Consider the following 23,874-nt stretch of genomic DNA (forward strand, 5'->3'; position numbering starts at 1 on the left):
TATGGTGTGAATCTCTTAGGAAGCTTATTTGGAGCCATTTATGTGGTTTGAAATTGACATTTACCAAATTAGTTATTTACTTTATAGATTGTTTCATTCAGTGGAATACGACTGAAGCCTCTATTAAGTCTTTGAAGCAGCATCTTCCCCCCAACCCAAAAAAGAGTTTTTGTTGCACCGTTGTATAATAATCATATTTTCCTTTAAAAAATCCATCAATTTGAGAAGTCTTATCTTGGCTTCATGGAAAAGAGAGGTGTAGCCTTGATACTAAGAGTTAATTATACTTTATCCTCTTATACTTGTTTGACAAAGCAAAGTTAGAAATTCTAACAAAGGTTACTAGGCTACTTGATGAGTTTGAGAATGTTATACTACATGAGGTATCTGCTAGTTTACTTTTCATGTGTGGGTAACATATAACACACTTTTGGCTCTATTCCTAGGGCGAGTTTGCCAAATCTATCACATATAGGATACATCTCAAGAAGAGCGAGATATAACAGTATATTGTTGATAATATATTAGACAAGAGGTCTATCCATGTCAACATAAGTTTGTGTGCTATGGCAACTCTATTCACTTAAAAGAAGAATAGTTCTTGAATGACGTGTATTGATAGTCGAGCTATCAATAAGATTACAATTAGATATCGGTTCCTATTCCTAGATCGGAGGAAATGCTAGATTGTCTCTCTAAAACTTGTGTCTACCAAAATTGACTTTAGAGTGCATACTATCAAATTCAATTCTAGCTAGGGGATGATTGGAAGCCAATATTCAAAATCAAGGATGATTTGTACAAGTGGTCGGCCATGCCATTTGGACTATGTAATGCTCCTTGTACTTTTGTGTAGTTAATGAATGAGGTTTTGAAGACATTCATTAGTAAATTTTGTTGGGGTTTATTTTGATCATATTTTGATCTATAATGCTAATGAGTAAGACCATTTTCAATATTTTACGCCAACTATGAATAGTTTTGTAGGCAAATAAATTGTATATCAATTTGAAGAAGTGTAATTTCTTGACAACTAGTTTGATTTTCTTGGGCTTTATTATTAGTGCAAATGGCACTCGTGTAGAAGAAGGTGAAGGCTATTCGTGAATGGCCTATTCTGTGCACTGTTGCAAAAGTTTGGAGTTTTCATGGTTTGGTGACTTTTTATAAATGCTTTATTCATAAATTCATATTTATATTGACTCAATTGGTGCTTTATTCATGAAGAAGGGAAAATTTCAATGGGGTCTAAAGCGTGAAAGATTGATCAATAAAGGTTGACCATTACACATCATTTGGTATTCTCTAACTATGTGAGATACATATGGAAATGGCATTGAAGTTGTCTTATCTCAAGAAGACAGGCCAAGTGGTTCTCTTCAGTAGGAAGTTAAGTAAAAATATCCATAAGTGATCTACATATAATCAAGAGTTATATATTATGTTTCATGCTCTAAGGCATTAGGAGCATTATTTGATCCAAAATATATCAATTTGTATTTTATATAGATCACCAAACCTTAAAGTACATTGATAGTCAAAAGCAAGTGCATAAGATGCAAGTTAGATGGAGTGCATATCTTCAACAGTTTTCCTTTATTTTAAAATATAAGTCTTGGCAGTTAAGTGAAGTGGCTAATACTTTGAGTCACCATGCGACATTTTTTTGGAGAATCACCGTGCGACATTACTTGTGACTTTGAGCCTCGAAGTCATTGGATTTAAATTCTGCATGAACTTTATATGGATGATGATGGCTTCAAAGAATTGTGGATGGTTTGTAAGACTAAATTAACACAAGATGAATTTCACACTATTATAGTTATCTCTTTAAAGGTAATCATCTATACATTCTTCCTATTTCTTTATTTAAATAGTTAATTTGTGATTTGTATAGGATAGTCATAGTGGTCATTTAGGGATTGATAAACCTATCTCTCGCTTAGAGGAGAGGTAGTTTTGATCTCCGTTGAAAAAGGATGTACACAGTTTTGTACTTGAATGCTATACATATCAGACTCCAATAGAGCAATCTCAAGATACTGGTTTATGTACTTTTTTGCCAATTCTTAATGCTATTTGGGAGGACTTGTCGATGAATTTTGTTCTTAGTTAGGATCCAAAGAGTGTAGATTCTGTCTTTGTTGTTGTTGATAGGTTTTTCAAGATGGTGCACTTCATTCCTTGTAGAAAGACTTCAGATGCATCTGATATTGCTCAATTGCTGTTTTGGGAGATAATTAGTTTGTATGGAGCATCCAAGTCCATTACTTTCGACAATGATAGTAAGTTTTGAGCCATTTTTTGTTAAATTTGTGGAGGATGTTTGATATTTGGCTAAACCTTAGTCATACAAACCATTCTGAAATGGATCCTCAAATTGAGGTTGTCAATGATTTCTTGGTAACTTGATACTTTGTATTTGTGGAGAACATCCTAGGTAATAGAATCATCCATCTTCTAAGGTAGAGTTTGCCTTTAACAATACTATTCATAACACTATGGAAGGTCACCATTCTCTATTGTATGTGTGAAGCCTCCATGACATACAATTGATTTAGTAAAATTTCCTGATATTCTAGGGTATAGTATTGATGTGGCTAATATAACTAAGAATTCACAAGTTTTACAAGAAGTTAAATCGAAATTGGAAGCTACTGATACAAAGTTCAAGGCTGCTTCAGATAAACATTGCTAGGCTACAGTTTTTGAAGTTGGCGATCAGGTGACAGTTTTTCTATACAAGGAGAGGTTTTTTTGTTGGCAAATACCATGAGGTATAACTAAAACAATAAAGTCCTTTCAAGATTTTATAAAAGATCAATGCTAATACTTGTATTATTGATTTGTCGGACTTTTTGGAGAATTCAAGTACTTTCAATGTGGCAGATCTTACTTCGTATCATCCGTCAAAGGATTTTTTGCATCGAGAAATTCAAAATAAGTCAAGAGAGAGTTTTCTCAAGTGGGGAGGATTGATGTAGAAGAAATTTTAGTTGCATTTTTTGTTTGGATGGATCACATGAAGAAATAATGACATAAGAATCATGGATGCATTTCCTGCATTGAACTTGCACCAAATCATGAGTGCTCAAGGATTGTATCACCCCCAAATTCCACTACTAAGAGTTTAGGTCTCAATTTGGTTTCTTGATCTAGCTTGAGAGTTGAAACGAATCCAATACTTGATATAGATCTAACAAAAGCCGTAGCTTTTGTTTTCAAATCTAACTCTTAATCTAGCTCTCTTAAGTTTTGGATTTGGGATTGAATCCTTAAGGCAGTTCCATCACGTAAATTTTCTTTTTTTTTTTTTAATTTTCACCTGAATTTGTTTTTCTTTTTAGTTTGAGATTTGTCACCCATAAAAAGGGACATATTACAGCAATATTTTTAGATTTTTATCAATATTAATCAAATTCCTTTGGTTTTTTATGAAAATTTCTTCAGTTTTTTCAAGGTTTAGGATTCTCTTAGGGGTCGACCATAAATCGCTCTTAGCTTACTTTTGGGAATCATTCATGTACATGTCATCAAGTTTTGTTACAAAATACCAACTTACCTCATTTTCTTCCTTGACCTTTTGATATCTTTTAAATTTCTTGTACTTTTCAACGTTAACAATTCTCGAAAAAGTTTAAACACTCATGATTAGGAAAGTTGGCAAATGAAGTATGAAAAAAGATAAATATAACAGACAACCTTCTTTACATTGTTTAGTCACAATGTTAAAAATAAAACAATGTAGTTTTGCTAAAAAAACATAAAATAACATGGAGTTAGGATTAATAAGAAAGGTAGACTTTAACTTTGACAATTAGTCATCTTTGTTGAAACAAAACATGTGTCATCTTGTGGGTCCAATTCTTTCTCTCATACAATTGTCGTCCACTCCATTACCACAAAGTTTATATACAATGCTACTTATAGTGAATTAATAAAAAAAATAAGTTCATGCATCAACTTTTTAAACCACAATAATTTTCGTTTCATTAATTATAGTTTAGAAACCCATATTTATTGATGTATTTTTTCAAATGGCTACGGTGCTACCCTCATCTTTATCTTCTAGACTTCACAAGCAGTAGTTACCGACGCAAAATACAAAGTCTACTGGGTCCTGCTCTATAACTAAAATATCCACAGTCTTATTTTTCTAAAAGATTATTTACAAATAAGTTGTACCATCCAACTCGAATGATCATGTCTTAACTAGCAAATCCAATTAATATCAAGTAATTATCCTTGAATGCTAAACAACTTTTGTTGATGATATCCATAATTACTATATAGATAAAAAATGATAATAATAAAGTAAAAGTGATTGAACTAACATTGTTATAATGTACATTTAAGTATATTCTTTTATAATTCAATTTCATGATAAGTAGGTAGAGATGTTTTGGCGTGACATGGACTATATCATAATAAGGATATTCAAAAAAATATACAATTATTTGTTGGAATTGTCCAGAATGTTAAAGAAAATCCAAGTGATAATAAATTTTATGACAAAGAGTTCAATAAGTATGATAATAAAAAGAATATATTTTTACCTTTGGACAAAGTAATTTTAATTTTATTATTTGCTGAAAAATAGTGTATAGTGCGTAGTTATATAGTTGATTTTTTGATGATAATCTTCATCTCTCTATAGTTGATGTTATTGTCTTTCTTGAAAATTTGTAAGGTGGCAGCAGCATTATGTATATTGTATTAGGTAGGTGAGTATGAAACGGTCCTAATGATTGACAAGAGTATAGTGAGGCAAACAATATTGTACCCAAAGAAGAAAGATTTTTTGTTGTGATAGCCTTAGTATTACTTTATTGGGTGAATGATGTACATTAATTGGTCTCTTTGGAATTAATTACCGATTCAAGGTTGAAAAAAAGAACATTAGAATAGTTTTGACACCTACATTTAATGTGCATGTTCAGGTGCTATATTTGAAATAAAGTAAGTTTTAGGTATTGTTTTAATAGTAATTTTTATTTGTATAAACATATAACATATTAGTTAATTTATCCATATTATTAACTAAAATTTAAACAAATCAACAGTTGGCTAAATTTTGAATAGGTATTGGTCTAATTGGGATACATGTTGGTCATGCTTGTAATCATTTCTTACTAGTTATATATCATTTGTAAAAGTCTAATACCAATGAAATTTGATGCTTTTAGCAAAGTGATTGTTGTTTGTAGACATGACACAAAAAGAGGGTAATTTAGTGTAACTTAAACTATTGATAATGAGGGTATTTTATCTCGAGTAATTATGTTGGATATTAGAAAAAGTCATACTCCTTCCATCACATTCTTCATGTTATGATCAACTTTGCATATAATTTAAGGAATTTGATTTTTGATTAACCAATAAATAACTCTTTTCATAATTGCCTCTCACTTTAATTTCAAATTTTGTTTGTTGTTTTGAATTTTCTAATTTTATAATGGTTTATTAAAGCATTTAATGTTGAAACATGAGATTAATGCTCTGTTTGAAAATTGAATAAGGGGTAAAAAGGGAAGATTAGTCTTTTCTATTTTTCCTTTTAGACTATGACAAATAAATCAAAATAGAAATCAAGACAAATAAAATAGGACAGAACGGATATTTATCTATGACTCTTCTATTATTGTCACACATAACTAGTGATTATAATATGATTGGTTATCTTATAATTCATTCTCATATCATATTATCAGGTAGGCGTATGAAATGATCATAACGATTGGTGAGAGTATATTGAAGCAAACAATAGCGTGCAACATAAATGAAGATTTTATATTATGCTAGCCTTAACATTATTAGATTGGGTGAAAGATGTGCGTTAATTGATTTCTTTAAGATTGAATATTGATTTAGAGTTGATAAAAAAGACATTGCAACTCTTGAAGGTAATCTGATATGAATAGAATAATTTTAACACCTATATTAAATGTGCATATTTATGTGTTATACATTAATTAATTAAGAATCTGGGTATTATTCTAGTTAAGTTTCATTTGTATAAACATACAACAAATTAATTCTTTTTTTTAACCATTCTCTAAATTGGCATTCAACTGATTCAATAAAAATTTATATGGTAAATATAAAATTGAGAGCCTCCCTATTTGTGTAATACAAGGAATATTGATAATAAAATAACTCTTAATCACCACCCAACAAAATTTATCCTTAAAAATAGAAATTCACAACTTGATATGTAAAATCCAAATGATCAAGAGTAACGTAACAAAATCATACAGTGATCAAAATATAATATTATTTCTTACTCTCACTCGAAGTAGAACAATTCATAGATGTCTTCGTGTTTGTAGCCATCCTTACCATATGCTAAGATACCTATTTATATGTCATGAATTCTGCATAAGAAAAGTGATAAATCTCCAAAGATAACTATCATCCAAGTTATATACAGGCATGCAATTTAGTTTCTCAATTGATTTCGTCACTTCAGCTGTAGAATCGTTAATTGCTTTGTGATATGCAGTTATGGTATTTGGATCATAGATGTGAGCAATGAAATTCCTCAAAAATTTCGACGATCTTACAATATCATCTTTATAACCTTTCTTCTTATACAACGTACTACTTCACACAATGAATTTTGTTGAACATATAGCGTCCAATTTTTACCAGAACAAAAAGAGTTTTCGTCTTCAATCGAGTTATATTTTTCCATCTTTGATAAACATGCAGGGGAGGAAAATCCTTTTATCATTAGTCAAAAGATATAGATAGAACTGCACCTTTTTCACTAGACAAATCAATTGTTTATAAAAATTTCAAGTTATGAACTCAAAATGGCCCTCCTCCCCTTGGACTTATGTCTCCCATTGGGTTTATGTACCCCTTTGAACCTAGGTTGAAATACGTGATGAAAGAGTCTTTAGAGTTGGTTATAACTTCCAGTTGATTTACATCAAGAAGTCTTTGATTTGTTTCATTGTCCGGCATGCATCTTTACCTTCCTATTTACTATAAGAAGGTTGGTCGACTCTAGAGGATCATGTTGCAACTTACATCGAACTAGAGTTTGGACACAAGAAACCATATCCCTCGATAATGTCAAAAGTTTTTAGTTTCAAGAATCTAGAACGATCGTAAATCCTTGGGTTGGTTTGAAAGTACCTCTCCAGATTACAAGCTATACGATCAGTAATGAAATAAAACTCTCAATCTTGTTGAGAAGTATCATAAATGCCTATGAAATTATCGTCTTTAGCTCTTACTATGTAAGAATATATGGCAGCAAAACTTTTCATGTCACTGGATTCCTTTCGGTCTTACACTCGAATGAATAAGTACGGAGACTCTTTCACATATTAATTCATTTATCAAATATTTAAAATTAGTACTTGATCCCTTTTTCAATATCAACTATTTAATCATTTTTTTTACTAACACAAGTAACCCAAATAGAAATACTTCAGTTGTAGAACCATAACAAATGTACCTTTAAGTTAGCAATAACTTTGAGTTTAATCATAACAGAAGTTACAAAAATACTGCTCTTAACAATCAAAAGGTCAAACTAATGTGTTGTCTATACTTATCAGTCAATAACTTCATTGACACGTCTACTGCAACTGAACCAAGTTCAAAGCAAAAACCTGCCGGCATTGAATATGGAAAAATTCTGAACATTTTACAACATGTAACTCAAATTCAAATTATTCTGACAGTAAGAAAAGAACCACAACATCTATATTGAGTTTAATGAATACCTTGAACTCTTAAATATGTGCCCCTTCACTGCTCCTACTACCTGTCGCGCCTCTTTTTTTTGAAAAATAAAATTACGAGCTATAAAAATGAATTTTTTTTTGATTAATTTTGAGTGAAAATGAGTTTTTGATTTTTAGAGAATAAATAAAGAAAAATAGCCTAAAATGGGACTTAAAAAGTGCGATGATTTGGCCCAAAATAATAGTCTAAAAAGGGTTTTTAGAAAAAAAAACAAGAGTCGCCACTTAGTATTGAGTTAAGGTGTACCAAGTCACCTAAAAATATATTTTTAATAAAAAATAAATGAAACCCTTTTTAGACGACTCCAGGTCTTTGAAAACAAGAAAAAAGAGTTCGGGAGTCACGATTGAAGAAACGGAAGGCAAAGATTTGATAGAATCAAACCTAAGACACTCTTTCAACCTAGTCAAAACTAGTTGTGTAATTTAGTCGAAAATTTTCTTAATTTAACCTATAAAACTTATCACATTTGGATATTACTATATGGATGCAAACCTAGACCTAATGGATATTGGAAGGATCGAAATATCTTTTCAAAGTTTAATTGGTATGAATCACATTAATTGTGATGCCCAAAATGATTCTTAGAAGAGGTCACGAATATACAAAGAGTGAGACTCGAATAAAAGAAAAATTATAATATATAAGTATACGTGACCTAAAAAGAGGAATGCAACATGACGGGTACGGGGAACTAAGATTCGTGACTTAATTTTCCTTTTTATAGAGGAAATACGAGCGTGCTAAACTTAAGAAGTCATACTCGTCCATTTCCCATATTTGAAGGGTAACTCTCCTAATCTTAGTCAAGCAAATGAACTAACCTATGTCTAACTTCCTAAATGGAATGCAAGTTTAAATGTCATGTTTTGTACACATAGGGGTAAAGGGGAATAATATATAGAGGAAATATCATGCAAGATGTGAAAAGATCATAAAAATGAAAAACATGTATGAAATGCAATGAATGTCATGCAAAGAATGTGAATCTAGCGCGAAAACGGTCTAAAGGGTCTAGCGTTGAACTAACCCATTTCTACAAGTCTTCACTAGCATTGGACTACTGAGAAATCGGGGAGAATGACCACGACTAGCGTTGGATTAGTGTGGTGACGTCATGCATTTATTATAACTAAATAAATCATATAAAGTATAATTAAAGCAAGTAAACACATAATGCACATAAAACACATAATACATAGGCATAATTTTTAGATGCAAAACCCTAATGAAAGCGAATAAACACGTAAACACACAAGCATGCAAGCACACAAGAAAATAAGCGCAAATAAAAACCTAACTATTTCATTCGGGAACCTAACTATTTCATTCGGGGCCCTAACTACAATCTAAGGGGGGAAATTTTAAAAATAATACCCTAACTATTATATTTATCTAAATACATTTTTAGCAAAAATTAAAACCTATCTATTACATAGACTAGCTAAATACATGTCTTGAACTCCTATCTATTACAATTTGGCATTTAAATGCCTTACAAATAATTATCAAAATTAAATAAAACAAACAAAATTTAAAAATGGATAAAATAAGTAATTAAAAGAAAAAGCACTCAAAGCATGCAGTTACACATAAAACACATTGGAGCACATAAAAGAATTTAAAATGATAAAAGAAGTTACCTCCCTTGAAATTGTGGTTAAATTAGTGAAAGTTGCCCTATTTATGCTCTAAAATCAACAAAATGATCAATGTACCAATTTAATTATAAAGAAATGGAAATAATCATGAAATCTACAATTAAAGCACTTAAATAAAGTATAATTAACAATTAAAGAAGAAAATCAACTTGGATTTAAGAAATCAAAACTATTAGGGATCTAATTAAAAAATTTAAGAAAGTTTTTGGGGTCAAATTATAATTATTAAAAAATATAGGGGTCAAAATTAAAGAAAATAAAAGTTTAGGGGCTAAAATGAAATTAAATTAGGGACCTGATTAAAAAATCGAAAGTTTTTAAAGCCAAAATAAAGATACTTAAAAGTACAAGGACTAGAATGCAATTTCATCAGCAGCCTTCTTAAAGAAAAGGGCCAACGGGCTGTTTTATATTTTTTCTTGGGCTAAAGAGCATTTCAGTCCATCAAAGAATCCGAAGAAACAGACGAGCTAATCCATCTGTTGGTCCAACCAAAACACCTAGGCCTTCTCTCCCAAGCCCAACTGAAAGCCTTAAGAAAAAATGCAGGCCAGCCATCTTTTATCACTCAAACCCAACTGAAAAAAGCAAAGGCTTTGGCTTCCCAAACGATGTCAAAATCCAACTAAAATTAATCAAAACCCATTTTGTTAAACCCAAACAAACATGACTTATAACCCAATTTTCATCTTCTTATAAAACCCCACCAAAATATTAAACCAACCAAAAATTATTAAGATCTAATTATACTCTAAAACTCAGAAATAATCTACTCAAAAAGTCACATAAAACATGCAAAAAAAAAAGGAATTAAACTTAAAAGGGCGAAATAAGTTAGATTTTCCAAGTTTTGGGCCATAGTGTAATTAGTCAAAAGTCTGGGGGTCAAAATGTAATTTTTGAAAAAACACATGGAAATGGTTCAAGGAAAGCTTTCTTCTTCATGTGCAACTCTGGGTTCTTCATTATCCAGAAACTGCACAAGACAAAAATCCAAACAAACGAGATCTTATGAACTTTATTTCACAATCCCAAAGCTAAACTCAAATTGCAAAGAGCCATGATCAAGCCAATCATCTAAAAATGAGCACAGTTGAAATATAAAGCAAAACCCAGCAGCAAAATAACTCAAGATTCATGTCTAACAGGCTTGAGTTTCATGAAAAATCGTGTTAAAGCAACAAGGGAAGAAACTATGGTTACCTTAGAATCATGGTGAAATAAAATGAACGTGAAATGCCCCCAAAAAATCGCGCTGATTCCAGAAATGAAGTCGAGAACTTCGTCGCAGAAATTTCAGCAATAATGAACCTGACACTTTGGGTCTCGATTTGGAAGGCTCAGAGATGTTTTTCCTAAAACGTTTCTATAAGAAAGTTGTTCTAATATGTCTAGGAAAAGTGCAGAAACAACGAAATCCTCCCAAAAACTCAAGAATTGATCTGAAATTTGTGATGAAGTGGGCTATTCATCCAGCCTAGTACCAGATTTTCTTCTTTTTCGTTCTTCTTTCTCTCCTCTCCCCTTTTCCTTCTGTTTTTTGTTCTTTCTTTCCTCCCCCGCTTCTATCTCTTCTCTTGTCCTCTTGCTTTCTATCTTCTTGTTTTCTCCTTTCTTCCCTCTTTTTCCTCCTCTTTTCTTTTTTCCTTATTCTTCCTTTCTCCCTTTCTTCCTTGCTTGAAGCTCCCTAGTTTTCCTCTTTTTTTTTTTCTAGATTTTTCCTCCAAAACTCAACAGCTGTCCTTGCCACCTAATCTCTTGCAAGTGTTGTGGTGTGCAAAAAGACAAAAACACATGGCTAATATTCACTTAATCCACTTAACTATCTTGCATGCATTCCACCTATTTTCTTGTTTCTTTTTATTTTTCAAGGCAAAATTTAGAGTAAACAAAAGTGTTAAATTCCTTTTTGAGATCTGCCTTGCAAATTTTCATTTTATCTTGAAAAAATTGAATTTGAAAAAATTAAATTTTTTTTTGTTTTTCCAGAAATTTAATGCAAAAATGTTTAAAAAAATGATGAACCTAATTCAATAAAAATAGCTAACTATCATTTTGCGAACTTTGGTTAAATAAATAATAAATAAAATAAAATCAAAATTTTGGTGTCTACATCTTGCTCGTCTTTGTCTGAATTTCGAAAAAAGTCGAGACAAAGACGTAAACATCAAATACCTACCTATTATTCTGTTGCGAACTGAAACAAGCAAACATATAAAGGTCAATAGGATAAAATCCAAGTCTACCGTGAAAATTGGTCAGTGGGATAAAACCCGAACTTGCCATAAAATTGGTCAGTGGGATAAAATTTGAGCCTATCGAAAAATTGGTCGGTGGAATAAAATTCGAACCTGCCATAAAATTGATCAGTGGGATAAGACCCGAGCCTGCCATAAAATTGGTCAGTGGGATAAAACCCGAGCCTGTCATAAAATTGAAAAATTATTGCAGAATGCTTTTTGTAAAATTTCGAAAATTTTGATGGAGATTGATAACTCTTTTAAAAAAAATTTGCCCCAATTTGATGTTATTGGACATTTGGACCTGCAAAAGAGGAATAATCATAATGACAGATAATGCCACCACCATCCGATAAATCCCACTTTCAAAAAATGTGTAAACATGAGTATTTGAACGTTCTTCTTCAATGTAGCGAAAATTCAACTTTGCTCTGCGAACTGTATCAAGTTTTCTTAACTTCCAATGCTAATCAAATATGACTTTTGGTACACATGTACTTTCAATAAATCACATGGATTGCCATTTGATAAGCCTAATGAGATAAATGAGACTATGAAACACATGAAAAAATATTTTATTTACACAAAAATGATGAAAATTCCAGTAACATGAAAACAACCATTTACTTTTATTGAAAGAAAATTGATTTTAGAGAAATGAACCTGTAAACTCAACAGTTTATGCTTGATGAACCAAAGCTGTTTGATTTCAAACAAAATGCCACGTTTGACCCTTTCAATATCGTCCCTTCGGAGTTTAATGCTGGCAACAGAACCACAACGTGAAGAGAAAGTCAAATGAACTGAGTCACCAGCCATTTAATTTCATGCTCACTTTTCCTTATAAAACACTACCTTAACGTCCTTTCGGATTTTCACTAAAACTATCCCCATCTTTTTATTTTCTTTTTCTTTTATTTTCTTTTTTTGTTATTTTTCTTTCTTCTTCTTCTCCTTTTTTCTTTTTATTTATTTTTTTATTCCTCTTTTCTTTTTTTTTCTTTTCTTTTCTCTCTTTTTTTTTAAAAGGCACCCTTTTAGGTTTTCATCTAATGAACAGATCTTGCCGATAGCCTTTATCAACTCAAAAATATGTTTTAAGAAATGATGACATCAGTGCGACAATCCTTCCCTTGCAAAATTGGTGAAGGTGTATTGACATCATTTGCCATTTGATTAAGTGATTTTCATTAGAAATACTACTAAGGCGGAGCTCGGGACTTTACGATTTTTGTAACGATGTCAGATGTGGTGTTAAGAAATGTTAAAGTTCGAAGGCAAAATTTTAAAGGGTTTCAAAAAACCCTAAGACTGCATTCTATCAACATTTGCTTTGATATGAGGGTATTAAAACTAAAAAATTGCTCCAATTTGGCTTTTGACTCCTTTCTTCTTCTTCTTCTTTTTTTAACAAATAGGAGATAAAATTTGCCCCAGTGTGGGATTAGCGATCTTTAGGGAGGCTATCAAACGAATGATTAAATTAATCTGGAGGTTCAAAGGAGAAAACTAGGATAGGACGTTCAAAGGGAAAAGAAGAAAGCCCGTCTTTAATCCACTTTAGATGGTATTTCAAAAGAAATGTCACATAATCAGATAAAGAATTTCTTACACATGTCTGAATTGATCGGCTGAGAAAAAAACCTGTCCATCCATTTATGTGAGAATGAGTGCTCCTCCGGGCAATACTTTCTTGACGATGAAAGGTCCTTGCCAATTTGGAGCAAATTTTCCTTTGACTTCATCTTGAATGGGAAGAATTCGCTTCAAAACTGTATCTCCTCTTTGAACAATCGAGGTCGAACTTTCTTATTATAAGCATGGGCCATTCTCCTTTGATAGCATTGTCCATGGCAAATAGCATTTAAGCGCCTTTCATCAATTAAAGACAATTGTTCGTGTCTCTGTTTGATCCATTCAGCTTCCTCCAGTTGAGCTTCCATTAAAATGCGCAAGGAGGGGATCTCAATCTCTGCAGGTAGCACTACTTCCATCCCATACATAAGAGAATAAGGCATTGCCTCAATAGAAGTTCTGATTGCGGTCCGATAAGCCATTAATGCGTATGACAACTTTTTATGCCAATCGCGATGCTTTTCCGTCATCTTGCGAATGATTTTCTTCAAATTTTTGTATGCGGCCTCCACAGCTACATTCATTTGAGATCTGTAGGTAGCAGAATTTCGATGTTTAATCTTGAACTGGTTGCATAATCCATCTACCATGTCATTATTGAGGTTTTTGGCATTATGAGTGATTAATGTCTCTGGCACGTCAAAACGACAAATGATGTGGTTTCTTAGAAAATCGGTTACTACTTTTTTGGTCACATTCTTGTAGGATGCTGTTTCGACCCATTTGGTGAAATATTCGATTGCTACGAGAATGAACCGGTGCCCGTTCGAGGCAGGGAGATCAATGATTCCAGTCACGCCCATTTCTCATATTGAGTATGGCCAAAGAGCAGTCATACTATGTAGTTCGGTAGGAGGAGCATGTATAACATCGGCATGCAATTGACATTTCATGCATTTTCTGACAAAATCTACACAGTCATGCTCCATGGTGGGCAAAAAATACCCCGTTCTCATAAGTTTTTTATCCAATAAATGCCCATTCATATGTAAACCACATATATCACTGTGCAATTTTTTCATCAAATAATCTGTTTCATCTTCATCAACGCATCTTAGAAGTCCCAAGTCTGACGTCCTTTTGTATACCATCTCTCAATTTAAGAAAAATTTGGATGATAATTTGCGTAAGAAGCTTTTAACAGCCGTATCAACACCTAGAGGATAGGATCCGATTTTGAGAAATTTCGTAATAGTGCTGTACCAGGGACGACCATCAAAAGATTTTTCTATAACCAGACAATGTGTAGGCTTTTCTTGTAATTGAATCTGGATAGGCTCAATCACCAACTCATCTGGATGTTGAATCATTAAAGATAAAGTGGCCAAAAGCATCAGCAAAAACATTTCGTGCACGTGGAATATGCCAGAACTCCAAACTTCTGAATTTTTTTGCCAAATCCAGTAAATTGCAATGATATGGCAAAATTTTTGAATCTCAAGTTATCCATTCTTTAAGCGTTTGATGTACGTGTAGATCAAAATCACTGAACACTATTAAATTCTTGATCTCCATCTCCAACGCCATTTTTAGTCCAAAAATGCAAGCTTCATATTCAGCCATATTGTTAGTGTAGAAAAATCACAGTTTAGTGGAGCCGGGGTAATATTTTCCTTTAGGCGATACTAGAACAACTCCGATCCCAATTCCAAAAGAATTTGAACCACTATCAAAGAATAGTCTCCACTCAGAGTATTGCTTATTCATATCTTCCGCTGTACCAACAAACATGACCTCCTCATCTGAAAAATAAGTGTGAAGCGGTTGATAATCATCTTCCCTTGGATTTTCAGCCTAATGATCTGCTATAGCTTGCCCCTTGATTGCCTTTTGCGTGGTGAAGATGATATCGAATTCAGAAAGGATCATTTGCCATTTAGACATGCGTCCAATCGGCATTGATTTTTCTAATAGGTACTTCAAAAGATCTGAACGGGAGATAAGATAGGTGGTGTGATTAAACAAATAATGCCTCAATTTCTGAACTGTCCAAACCAATGCATAACAACTCTTTTCAAGAAATGAGTATTTTGCCACGTAAGGTATGAACTTCTTGCTAAGATAATAAATGACTTGTTCTCTTTTTCTAGAATCATCATGCTGCCTCAAAACACATCCCACAGTCTCGTCGAGCACAGACAGATACATAATTTAAAGGTCGACCTGGTTTGAGTGGCACTAAGATCGGAGGGTGCAACAAGTAATCCTTGATCTTATCAAAAGTTTGCTGGCATTCTTCACTCCAATACAATGACACATTTATCTTTAATAATTTAAACAAAGGCTCACATGTAGAAGTCAATTGAGTAATGAACCTGCCAATGAAATTAATCTTTCACAAGAAACTCTTCACATCCTTTTGTGTTTTTGGCACTGGCATCTCACAAATTATTTTAATCTTTGTCGGATCTATCTCTATGCCTTTTTTACTGACAATGAATGTGACAGCCCACTTTTTTCAAAAGCGAATCAGAGGGGTCAGCAGACTGCCTGTCAAACTCTCGCCAGGACTCACTACCATCCATAACAAGAATTACTTGAAATTTCTAAACTAACCAAAATAATATTCATTATATCTCAAAATAACATTTACATACCTCCAAAAGCTATTATATAGGTTCGCCTACAAAAGATTCATCATTCGGTGTCTATCTTAATTATAACCCAAAAATTTATACACTACAGTCATTTTTACTAAAATAAAACTTAAAGTCCCTCAAACATTCTAACAGTATTCTTGAGCACTCTCGGATCTGAATCCTGTTAAGGAAAATAAAACGTGGGATGAGCTTATGCCCATTGAACATTCTAGGTAAACAGGCAAAATAAGAGAATAACATAATTTAACAAGTAAACACGTTTTTTTCCAAATAATATAGGTTCAAGTAAATCTATACTCAACTTTAAAAACTGGTAGTGGAGCAATTAATTGTAATAGGAATCTTTCAATGTAAAATACTTGATAAACAATAACAATCATGCGTGCATTCAATCATTCGTTCAAGTAAATACAAGGATGAACAATACTTTAAACATTAAAAGGATACAGGGGTCACATGGAGCAACATTCACCTTATAACTGCCAATAAATAATTCCCTACATTTTACCACCTTATAACCTCCGAACTCCCACCTTATGTTCTCCTAAAGATCAACAATCCCTTCATTTAACATTCACCTTATACCCTTCGAAAAATCAACAATCCCCTCATTTAACATTAAACATTAAACATTGTACTCAAGGCCTTTCAGCAAAGAGTTTTGAGCTTTGCACTTAACATTCGTAAGTTATAAACCCAAAGTTGTCCAACTGATCCGACCTCGCAAATGGCAGGTCTCGGATAGGGTGCCAGCATAGGGTTAAACTCAGTTCAGGCGATGCGATAAAGTACACATAGGCCTACATTCTTGCACATTTATCACTCATTCATGCAATGTACACATGCGCTCTTAGCAAATTAACAAGACAAGAAAATCATAACAGTCATTCACTTATTTGCATGTCATTCAAAGGAGAGCACTTAAGTAAATAATAACATTTTCTCAAGTCGTGCATAATCAAATAACATGTATTGGAACACTCACCGACAAAGCAGAGCAAATCAAATGGTCCCACCAAGGTTCTCATTTTTCACACCAAAACCTATATTCAAGCAAGTACGAAACTTTAAGATTCCAACTAGAGCAACTAAACAAAAGAAGGAATGATCGAGAAAGTTACTAGAGCGACTCGATTTCGAAGCGACAAATGACCCAAAGGAGATTTTAAAAGGACATAAGTTTTAAAACCTACACGAAGGTGCAAGTTCAAGGAAGTCACCAATACACGTCAGGTTTATGATTCAAGCAAAGTTTGGCGCGAAAAGAATGTTTCTCGGATCAAAAACTAAAAATAACAATAAATACATGAAAAGGGTACAAATACTGGAAATTTTCCAGTTTTATGACAGTGACAAGTAGCTAATTTTCACTCCCTTTGAGTAATCGGTTTACGACCAAATCGATGCACAACTCTAGTATTATGTGTTGGCAAATAGTACAAGCGATTTCAAGTCTAAACTATCAGGAATTGAAGGCGAAACAAGGCCAAAACAGCAGCCCTGTTCCATACCCAGAAATCAGGAAATTCAACTCAAAAGCCAATCAAAACTCAAGTTTTTTCAAATTAAATACATGATTTTCGCTACAAATTAGTCCATAAGAGTTCTCCTAAGTTTATAGCATAAGATTGAGCCAAACTTTCATCAAAACAAACCAAAAAGTGAAAGAAATAAACTCAAAAAAACCGGTCAGCATGCGTACATTTAGAAACAGAATTTTCTCCAGTTTTACACGACATTGTTTGAAAAATCGTATCGCAAGTTTTTAAATCCAAAATTTATAAATTTTACACCGTTGGAAAATAGATTCAAAGAGTTACAATTTCTTAGAATATACCTTTGCAAGATTCTATCCACAAGTCAGTCAAAATCCAATCTCAAGCGGCTGCTTTATCCAGTAGAAAGACAGAACAGGAATAGAAATTCAATTCACTTTGGAAAATCACAGATATTCATAAGAATTGAGAAAAATTCTGAAATTTTCACGATAGAATATACTCTGAATCTAGTTTCAAACGCAACAAGCGGAATTCAATTAGGATTTTACTACACCAAGATATAACATATTTACCAAAACTGTTTAGAGTCTCCTGTGCGAAAATTTCCAACAACACTTCCTCTTATTTTCTTAACTTTACTCCAACAAAACTACTACTTAAATACACATACATAACATTCACTTCTAGGGTAAGGTTAAACCAAGTTCCTTGAGTACAAATCTCACCAAAACAACACAAAAATCCTCACAAAATTGAATCTAAAAATTCGGCCAGTCCAAGCATAAATTCCAACTTGTGGATGCTCAATTTTTACTTCATGTGTACCAAGTTAACTAAGCTTACTTTAACCATGATTCTCATGCTAACAAAACCAAGAAAACCTAAAGAAATCCTCACCTAATACACCTAACCATAAATCAAACACATAGAAGACATAAACATAAACACATGATCCAACCTTCAAAACAAGAACCCAAACCAAGCCATCAACAACCCAAGTATCGAGGTTATCTAAATACCTTAATTACATGCATACTCTACTAATTTAAAGTATTAAAATTCATGAACTCCTCAAGCTTTGCAAGTTACACCAAGAACTTCAAGAATCACCTCTCAAGTAGCAAGCCAAGGTTGGATAGAATCTAGTTGAACTTCCTCTTGAATCTTGCACTAATTTTTCAAGAGCTAGACTTAGGGTTTATGTGAAATTTTTCCTTTCAAGAGGTTTAGCCAAGACGTCAAGACAAAAGGGCTAATGTTTTGTTAAATGGTAAAATTTACTTAAGAAGCTAATTGTCCAAGTCAAGGTGTTGTAGTGTGATGACACTTGTCCAAATTTCTACCTAGAAAGTTTTTTCCAATTTTCTTCCAATCCTAGTAGTTTACTTAAATTCTAACTTCACCCCAAAACAATTAAATTTCCTAGGGTTTATTAGACATAACAAAAATTATTTCTCTCATTTTCTTAAACTCATTTTTACCAAAGTTAAATAAAGTACAGAAAATAAGACCCCAAAAATAAATCATATCTTGAATGTTTAAAATAATTTAAATGCATATAAATGGATTAAAAATGAAAACATATAACTTAAAATTTGGAGTTCTCACACTCTCTCCCCCTTGAAATAATTTCGTTTTCGAAATTCTCACCCTCTATCACCCTTGTCGACTTTGAAAACGGTTGTCCATAAATAGCATAGGTTCTAGCCAGTGCTTGAGGTTTGTGCCCTTCTTCCTTTGTTTGTTTAGAGACATCTTTATCCATTTGCTGAGGAGAACTCTCTCTTCGTTGATTTTTTGGGCAGTTTGCAAGTTGATGATCTGCACTTTCACAAATCAAACACTTTCGCCACTTTTTCCAACAGTTTTGCTCAGTGTGATTAGACTTCCCACAATATCCACAAATCAAGTGGGGTGTCAGTCTTGGCTTTCCCACGAAATTTTCCTTGATAGTTCTTTTTCAATTTGGGTTCCTCTTATTATAGTTCCTACTGGTTTCCCCGTCAGGGGTGGAGATGGAAGTGAAAGTGGTACTTCTCCAGCTCTTTTCCCAACTTTGGAAGGTGGTACATCTTCTTTAGGTATTTCCAGGTTACGACTGTTAGATGCATCCCTTTTCCGTGTTTGAAAAGCTCGCAATTAGGATTTCGTACTTTCAACCCTTTGAACTTTTTCAAGGACGTCACTGAATATAGAAATTTGAGCCGCAGCCAAAGATTCTTGAATTTTCAGATTTAAGTCCTGGATGAACCGCATTTTTCTTTTTTGCTCAGTAGCAACCAACTCTGAGGCAAATTTAGATAATTTTGTAAATTGAGCCTCATACTCAGCAACACTCCTTGGTCCCTGACGGAGCCTTATAAACTCGTCATCTCTTCGTTCTTGAACAAGAGGGAGAATATATTTCTCATTAAATTCTCGGGTAAAATTTAGCTGGGTCCAGGGTACTTATTCTCTCTCCCACTTAGTCTTTACGACATTCCATCATGATCGGGTTGCTCCCTCAAACTGAAATATAGCAAATATCATCTGCCTTTCCTCTGTATATTTTGGAGCAGCAAAGATATTTATCATGTTTTCTAACCAATTTTCAACTATTTTAGGGTCAGGACTCCCAGAAAACTTAGGTAGAGAAAACTTGTGAAATCTCTCTAATGCTTTATCCTCTCTGATCTCTTGGTCTTTTTGTTGATTCATTTGTCCAGCACATTGGTCCTGTTGGGGTACTAAACGTTCTAACAAGTCCGTTATTTGATTTATAGCCAATGCCACTTGATCATTTGCCCCATCCCTTGGCTCAGTATTTTGATTAGCCACAAACCCACTCTCTTCCCTTTGAAATTGGGCTTGTCCACATGGACGTCCCCGTCGTTTTCTTTCAACTTCCATTTTTTTCTCAATCAGTCTATGTAGATGTATATTAATCCAGTATTCATTATGAACATACACACGTACATATGCATGTGAACATACCAATGACAAGCACATATATTCAAAAATAATAACTAACAATTAGACTAAAATATTTCCACAAGCAACGTAGTCACAATCAATTCTAACTACCAATTAGGCTTAATCAGAGTTATTTAATTAATACAAGTTGAAATCAAGTGTAATACACATTCAAGTTGAAAGCATTAAACACATTAAACAATTCTCACTTTCAACCCCATTATCCCTTTCACACAAGTCAAAATCAATGGTCACTAGATCATATCATAACAGATCTGGTCAACTCTATCTTTCTAAAACAAAAATCTGTCAACTACAATTGTGGGAAAACTGTACTTAATCAATCACTCCAAGAGTCACTTCTAATTGCAACCAAGTACATTCGAATCTCAAAATCTTAAAGGAATACTTCAAATGAAATAAGAGTTTTATAAGTCTTCAAGTCAAAGACTCAACTCCTAGATATCAAATCTTACTATTATCCAAGAAACTCATCATTTAATCATGAAATCAAACCCTCACAATCCTTTTCTTTTTTCGCCAATTCCTATATAAGAAACGCGCAAAGGACTTGTCTTAAAAACCATCGAGATCATAGATGTTCAAGATTTCACTTAACAGTCACACTAGTCCCACAGTCCGGTATCCTTAACTTTTAACCTAAGATACTCTACAGTGATTTGAAACTTAGGCTCTAATACCAACTATGACAGCCCCACTTTTCCCAAAGGCGAACCAGAGTGGTCAGCGTACCGCCTGCCCAACTCTCGTCAGGACTCACTACCATCCATAACAAGAATTGCTTGAAATTTCTAAACTAACCAAAATAATATTCATTACACCTCAAAATAACATTTACATGCCTCCAAAAGCTATTACAAAGGTTCGCGTACAAAAGATTCATCATTTGGCGCCTATCTTAATTACAACCCAAAAATATATACACTACAGTCATTTCTACAAAAATAAAACTTAAAGTCCCTCAAACATTCTAACGGTATTCTTGAGCACTCTCGGATCCGAATCATGTTAAGGCAAAATAAAACGTGGGATGGGCTTACGTCCAGTGAGCATTCCAGGTAAACAGACAAAATAAGAGAATAATACAATTTAACATATAAACACATTTTTTCAAGTAATATAGGTTCAAGTAAATCGATACTCAACTTTAACAACTGATAGTGGAGCCATTAATTGTAATAGGAATCTTTCAATGTAAAATACTTGATAAACAATAACATTCATACGTGCATTCAATTATTCGTTCAAGTAAATACAAGAATGAATAATACTTTAAACATTAAAAGGATACAGGGGTCACATGGAGCAACATTCACCTTATAATTGCCACTAAACAATCCCTTACATTTTATCACCTTATAACAACCGAACTCCCACCTTATGTCCTCCGAAAGATCAACAATCCCCTCATTTAACATTCACCTTATGCCCTCAGAAAAATCAACAATCATCTCATTTAACATTAAACATTGTACTTAAGGCTTTTTGGCAAAGTGTTTTGAGTTTTGCACTTAACATTGGTAAGTTATAAACCCAAAACTGTCTAGCTGATCCGACCTCACAAATGGCAAGTCTCGGATAGGGTGCCAGCATAGGGTTAAACTCAGTTTAGCCGATGCGATAAAATACACATCGGCCTACATTCTTGCGTATTTATCACTCATTCATGCAATGTGCACATGCGCTCTTAGCAAATTAACAAGACAAGAAAATCACAACAGTCATTCACTTATTTGCATGTCATTCAAAGGAGAGCACTTAAGCAAATAATAACATTTTCTCAAGTCATGCATAATCAAATAATATGCATTGGAACACTCACCGACAAAGCAGAGCAAATCAAATGGTCCCACCAAGGTTCTCGTTTTCCATACCAAAACCTATATTCAAGCAAGTACGAAACTTTAAGATTCCAACTAGAGCAACTAAACAAAAGAAGGAATGATCGAGAGAATTACTAGAGCAACTCGACTTCGAAACGACAAATGACCCAAAGGAGATTTCAAAAGGACATAAGTTTTAAAACCTACGCGAAGGTGCAAGTTCAAGGAAGTCACCAATACACGTCAGGTTTATGATTCAAGCAAGGTTTGGCACGAAAAGAATGTTTCTCGGATAAAAAGCTAAGAATAACATAAATACATGAAAAGGGTACAAATACTGGAAATTTTTCAGTTTTATGGCAGTGAAAAATAGTTAATTTTCACTCCCTTTGAGTAATCGGTTTATGACCAAATCGACGCACAACTCTAGTATTATGTGTTGGCAAATAGTACAAGCGATTTCAAGTCCAAACTATCATGAATTGAAGGCGAAACAAGGCCAAAACAGCAGCCCTGTTCCATACCCAGAAATCAGGAAATTCAACTTAAAAGCCAATCAAAACTCAAATTTTTTCAAATTAAATGCATAGTTTTCACTAAAATTAGTCCACAAGAGTTCTCCTAAGTTTATAGCACAAGATTGAGCCAAATTTTCATCAAAACAAACCAAAAAGTGAAGAGAAACAATCTCAAGAAAATCGGTCAGCATGCATACATTTGGAAATAGAATTTTATCCAGTTTTACACGACATTGTTTGAAAAATCGTATTGCAAGTTTCTTAAATCCAAAATTTATAAACTTTATACCTTTGGAAAATAGATTCAAAGAGTTACAATTTCTCAAAAGACACTTTTGCAAGATTCTATCCACAAGTTAGTCAAAATCCAATCTCAAGCGGCTGCTTTATCCAGTAGAAAGACAGAATAGGAATGAAAATTCAGTCAATTTTGGAAAATCACAGATATTCATAGGAATTGAGAAAAATTCTGAAATTTTCACGATAGAATATACTCTGAATCTAGTTTTAAACGCAACAAGTGGAATTCAATTAGGATTTTACTACACTAAGATATAATAGATTTACCAGGACTGCTTAAAGTCTCCTGCACGAAAATTTCCAACAACCCTTACTCTTATTTATTTAACTTTACTCCAACAAAACTACTACTTAAACACACATACATAACATCCATTTCTAGGGTAAGGTTAAACCAAGTTCCTTGAGTACAAATCTCACCAAAACAACACAAAAATCCTCACAAAATTGAAGCTAAAAATTCGGCCAGTTCAAGCATAAATTCCAACTTGTGGATGTTCAATTTTTATTTCATGTGCACCAAGTTAACTAAGCTTACTTTAACCATGATTCTCATGTTAACACAACCAAGAAAATCTGAATAAATCCTCACCTAATACACCTAACCATGCATCAAACATGTAGAAGGCATAAATATAAACACATGATCCAAGTTTCAAAACAAGAATCCAAGTCAAGCCATCAACAACCCAAGTATCTAGATTATCTAAGTACATTAATTACATGCATACCCTACGAATTTAATGTGACTACTGAAAAATTCGCTCATATTTTCTTAAAATTTTCTCTTATTTTGATTAAATTATTTTATAATATCTTTACTACTCATTTCCTCTCTCAATAGTTGTAATAAATAATAGAATA

General features: G+C 33.1%; 1 protein-coding gene across 1 annotated transcript; it reads right to left on the minus strand.

Annotated features, from left to right (window-relative positions):
• Positions 1–13,428: 13,428 nt before the first annotated feature.
• LOC113769322 (uncharacterized protein K02A2.6-like) lies at positions 13,429–14,100 on the minus strand. The gene has a single exon (XM_027313781.1). The coding sequence runs from the start codon at positions 14,098–14,100 to the stop codon at positions 13,429–13,431; it is 672 nt and encodes a 223-aa protein (XP_027169582.1).
• Between the last annotated feature and the right edge of the window lie 9,774 nt (positions 14,101–23,874).

The sequence above is a fragment of the Coffea eugenioides genome, chromosome 4 (genome assembly GCF_003713205.1).
Source record: "Coffea eugenioides isolate CCC68of chromosome 4, Ceug_1.0, whole genome shotgun sequence".
Taxonomy (NCBI): Eukaryota; Viridiplantae; Streptophyta; class Magnoliopsida; order Gentianales; family Rubiaceae; genus Coffea; species Coffea eugenioides.

Excerpts from the sequence above, each read along its gene's own strand:
- LOC113769322 (XM_027313781.1), bottom strand. The coding sequence starts at position 14,100 with ATGGGCGTGACTGGAATCATTGATCTCCCTGCCTCGAACGGGCACCGG.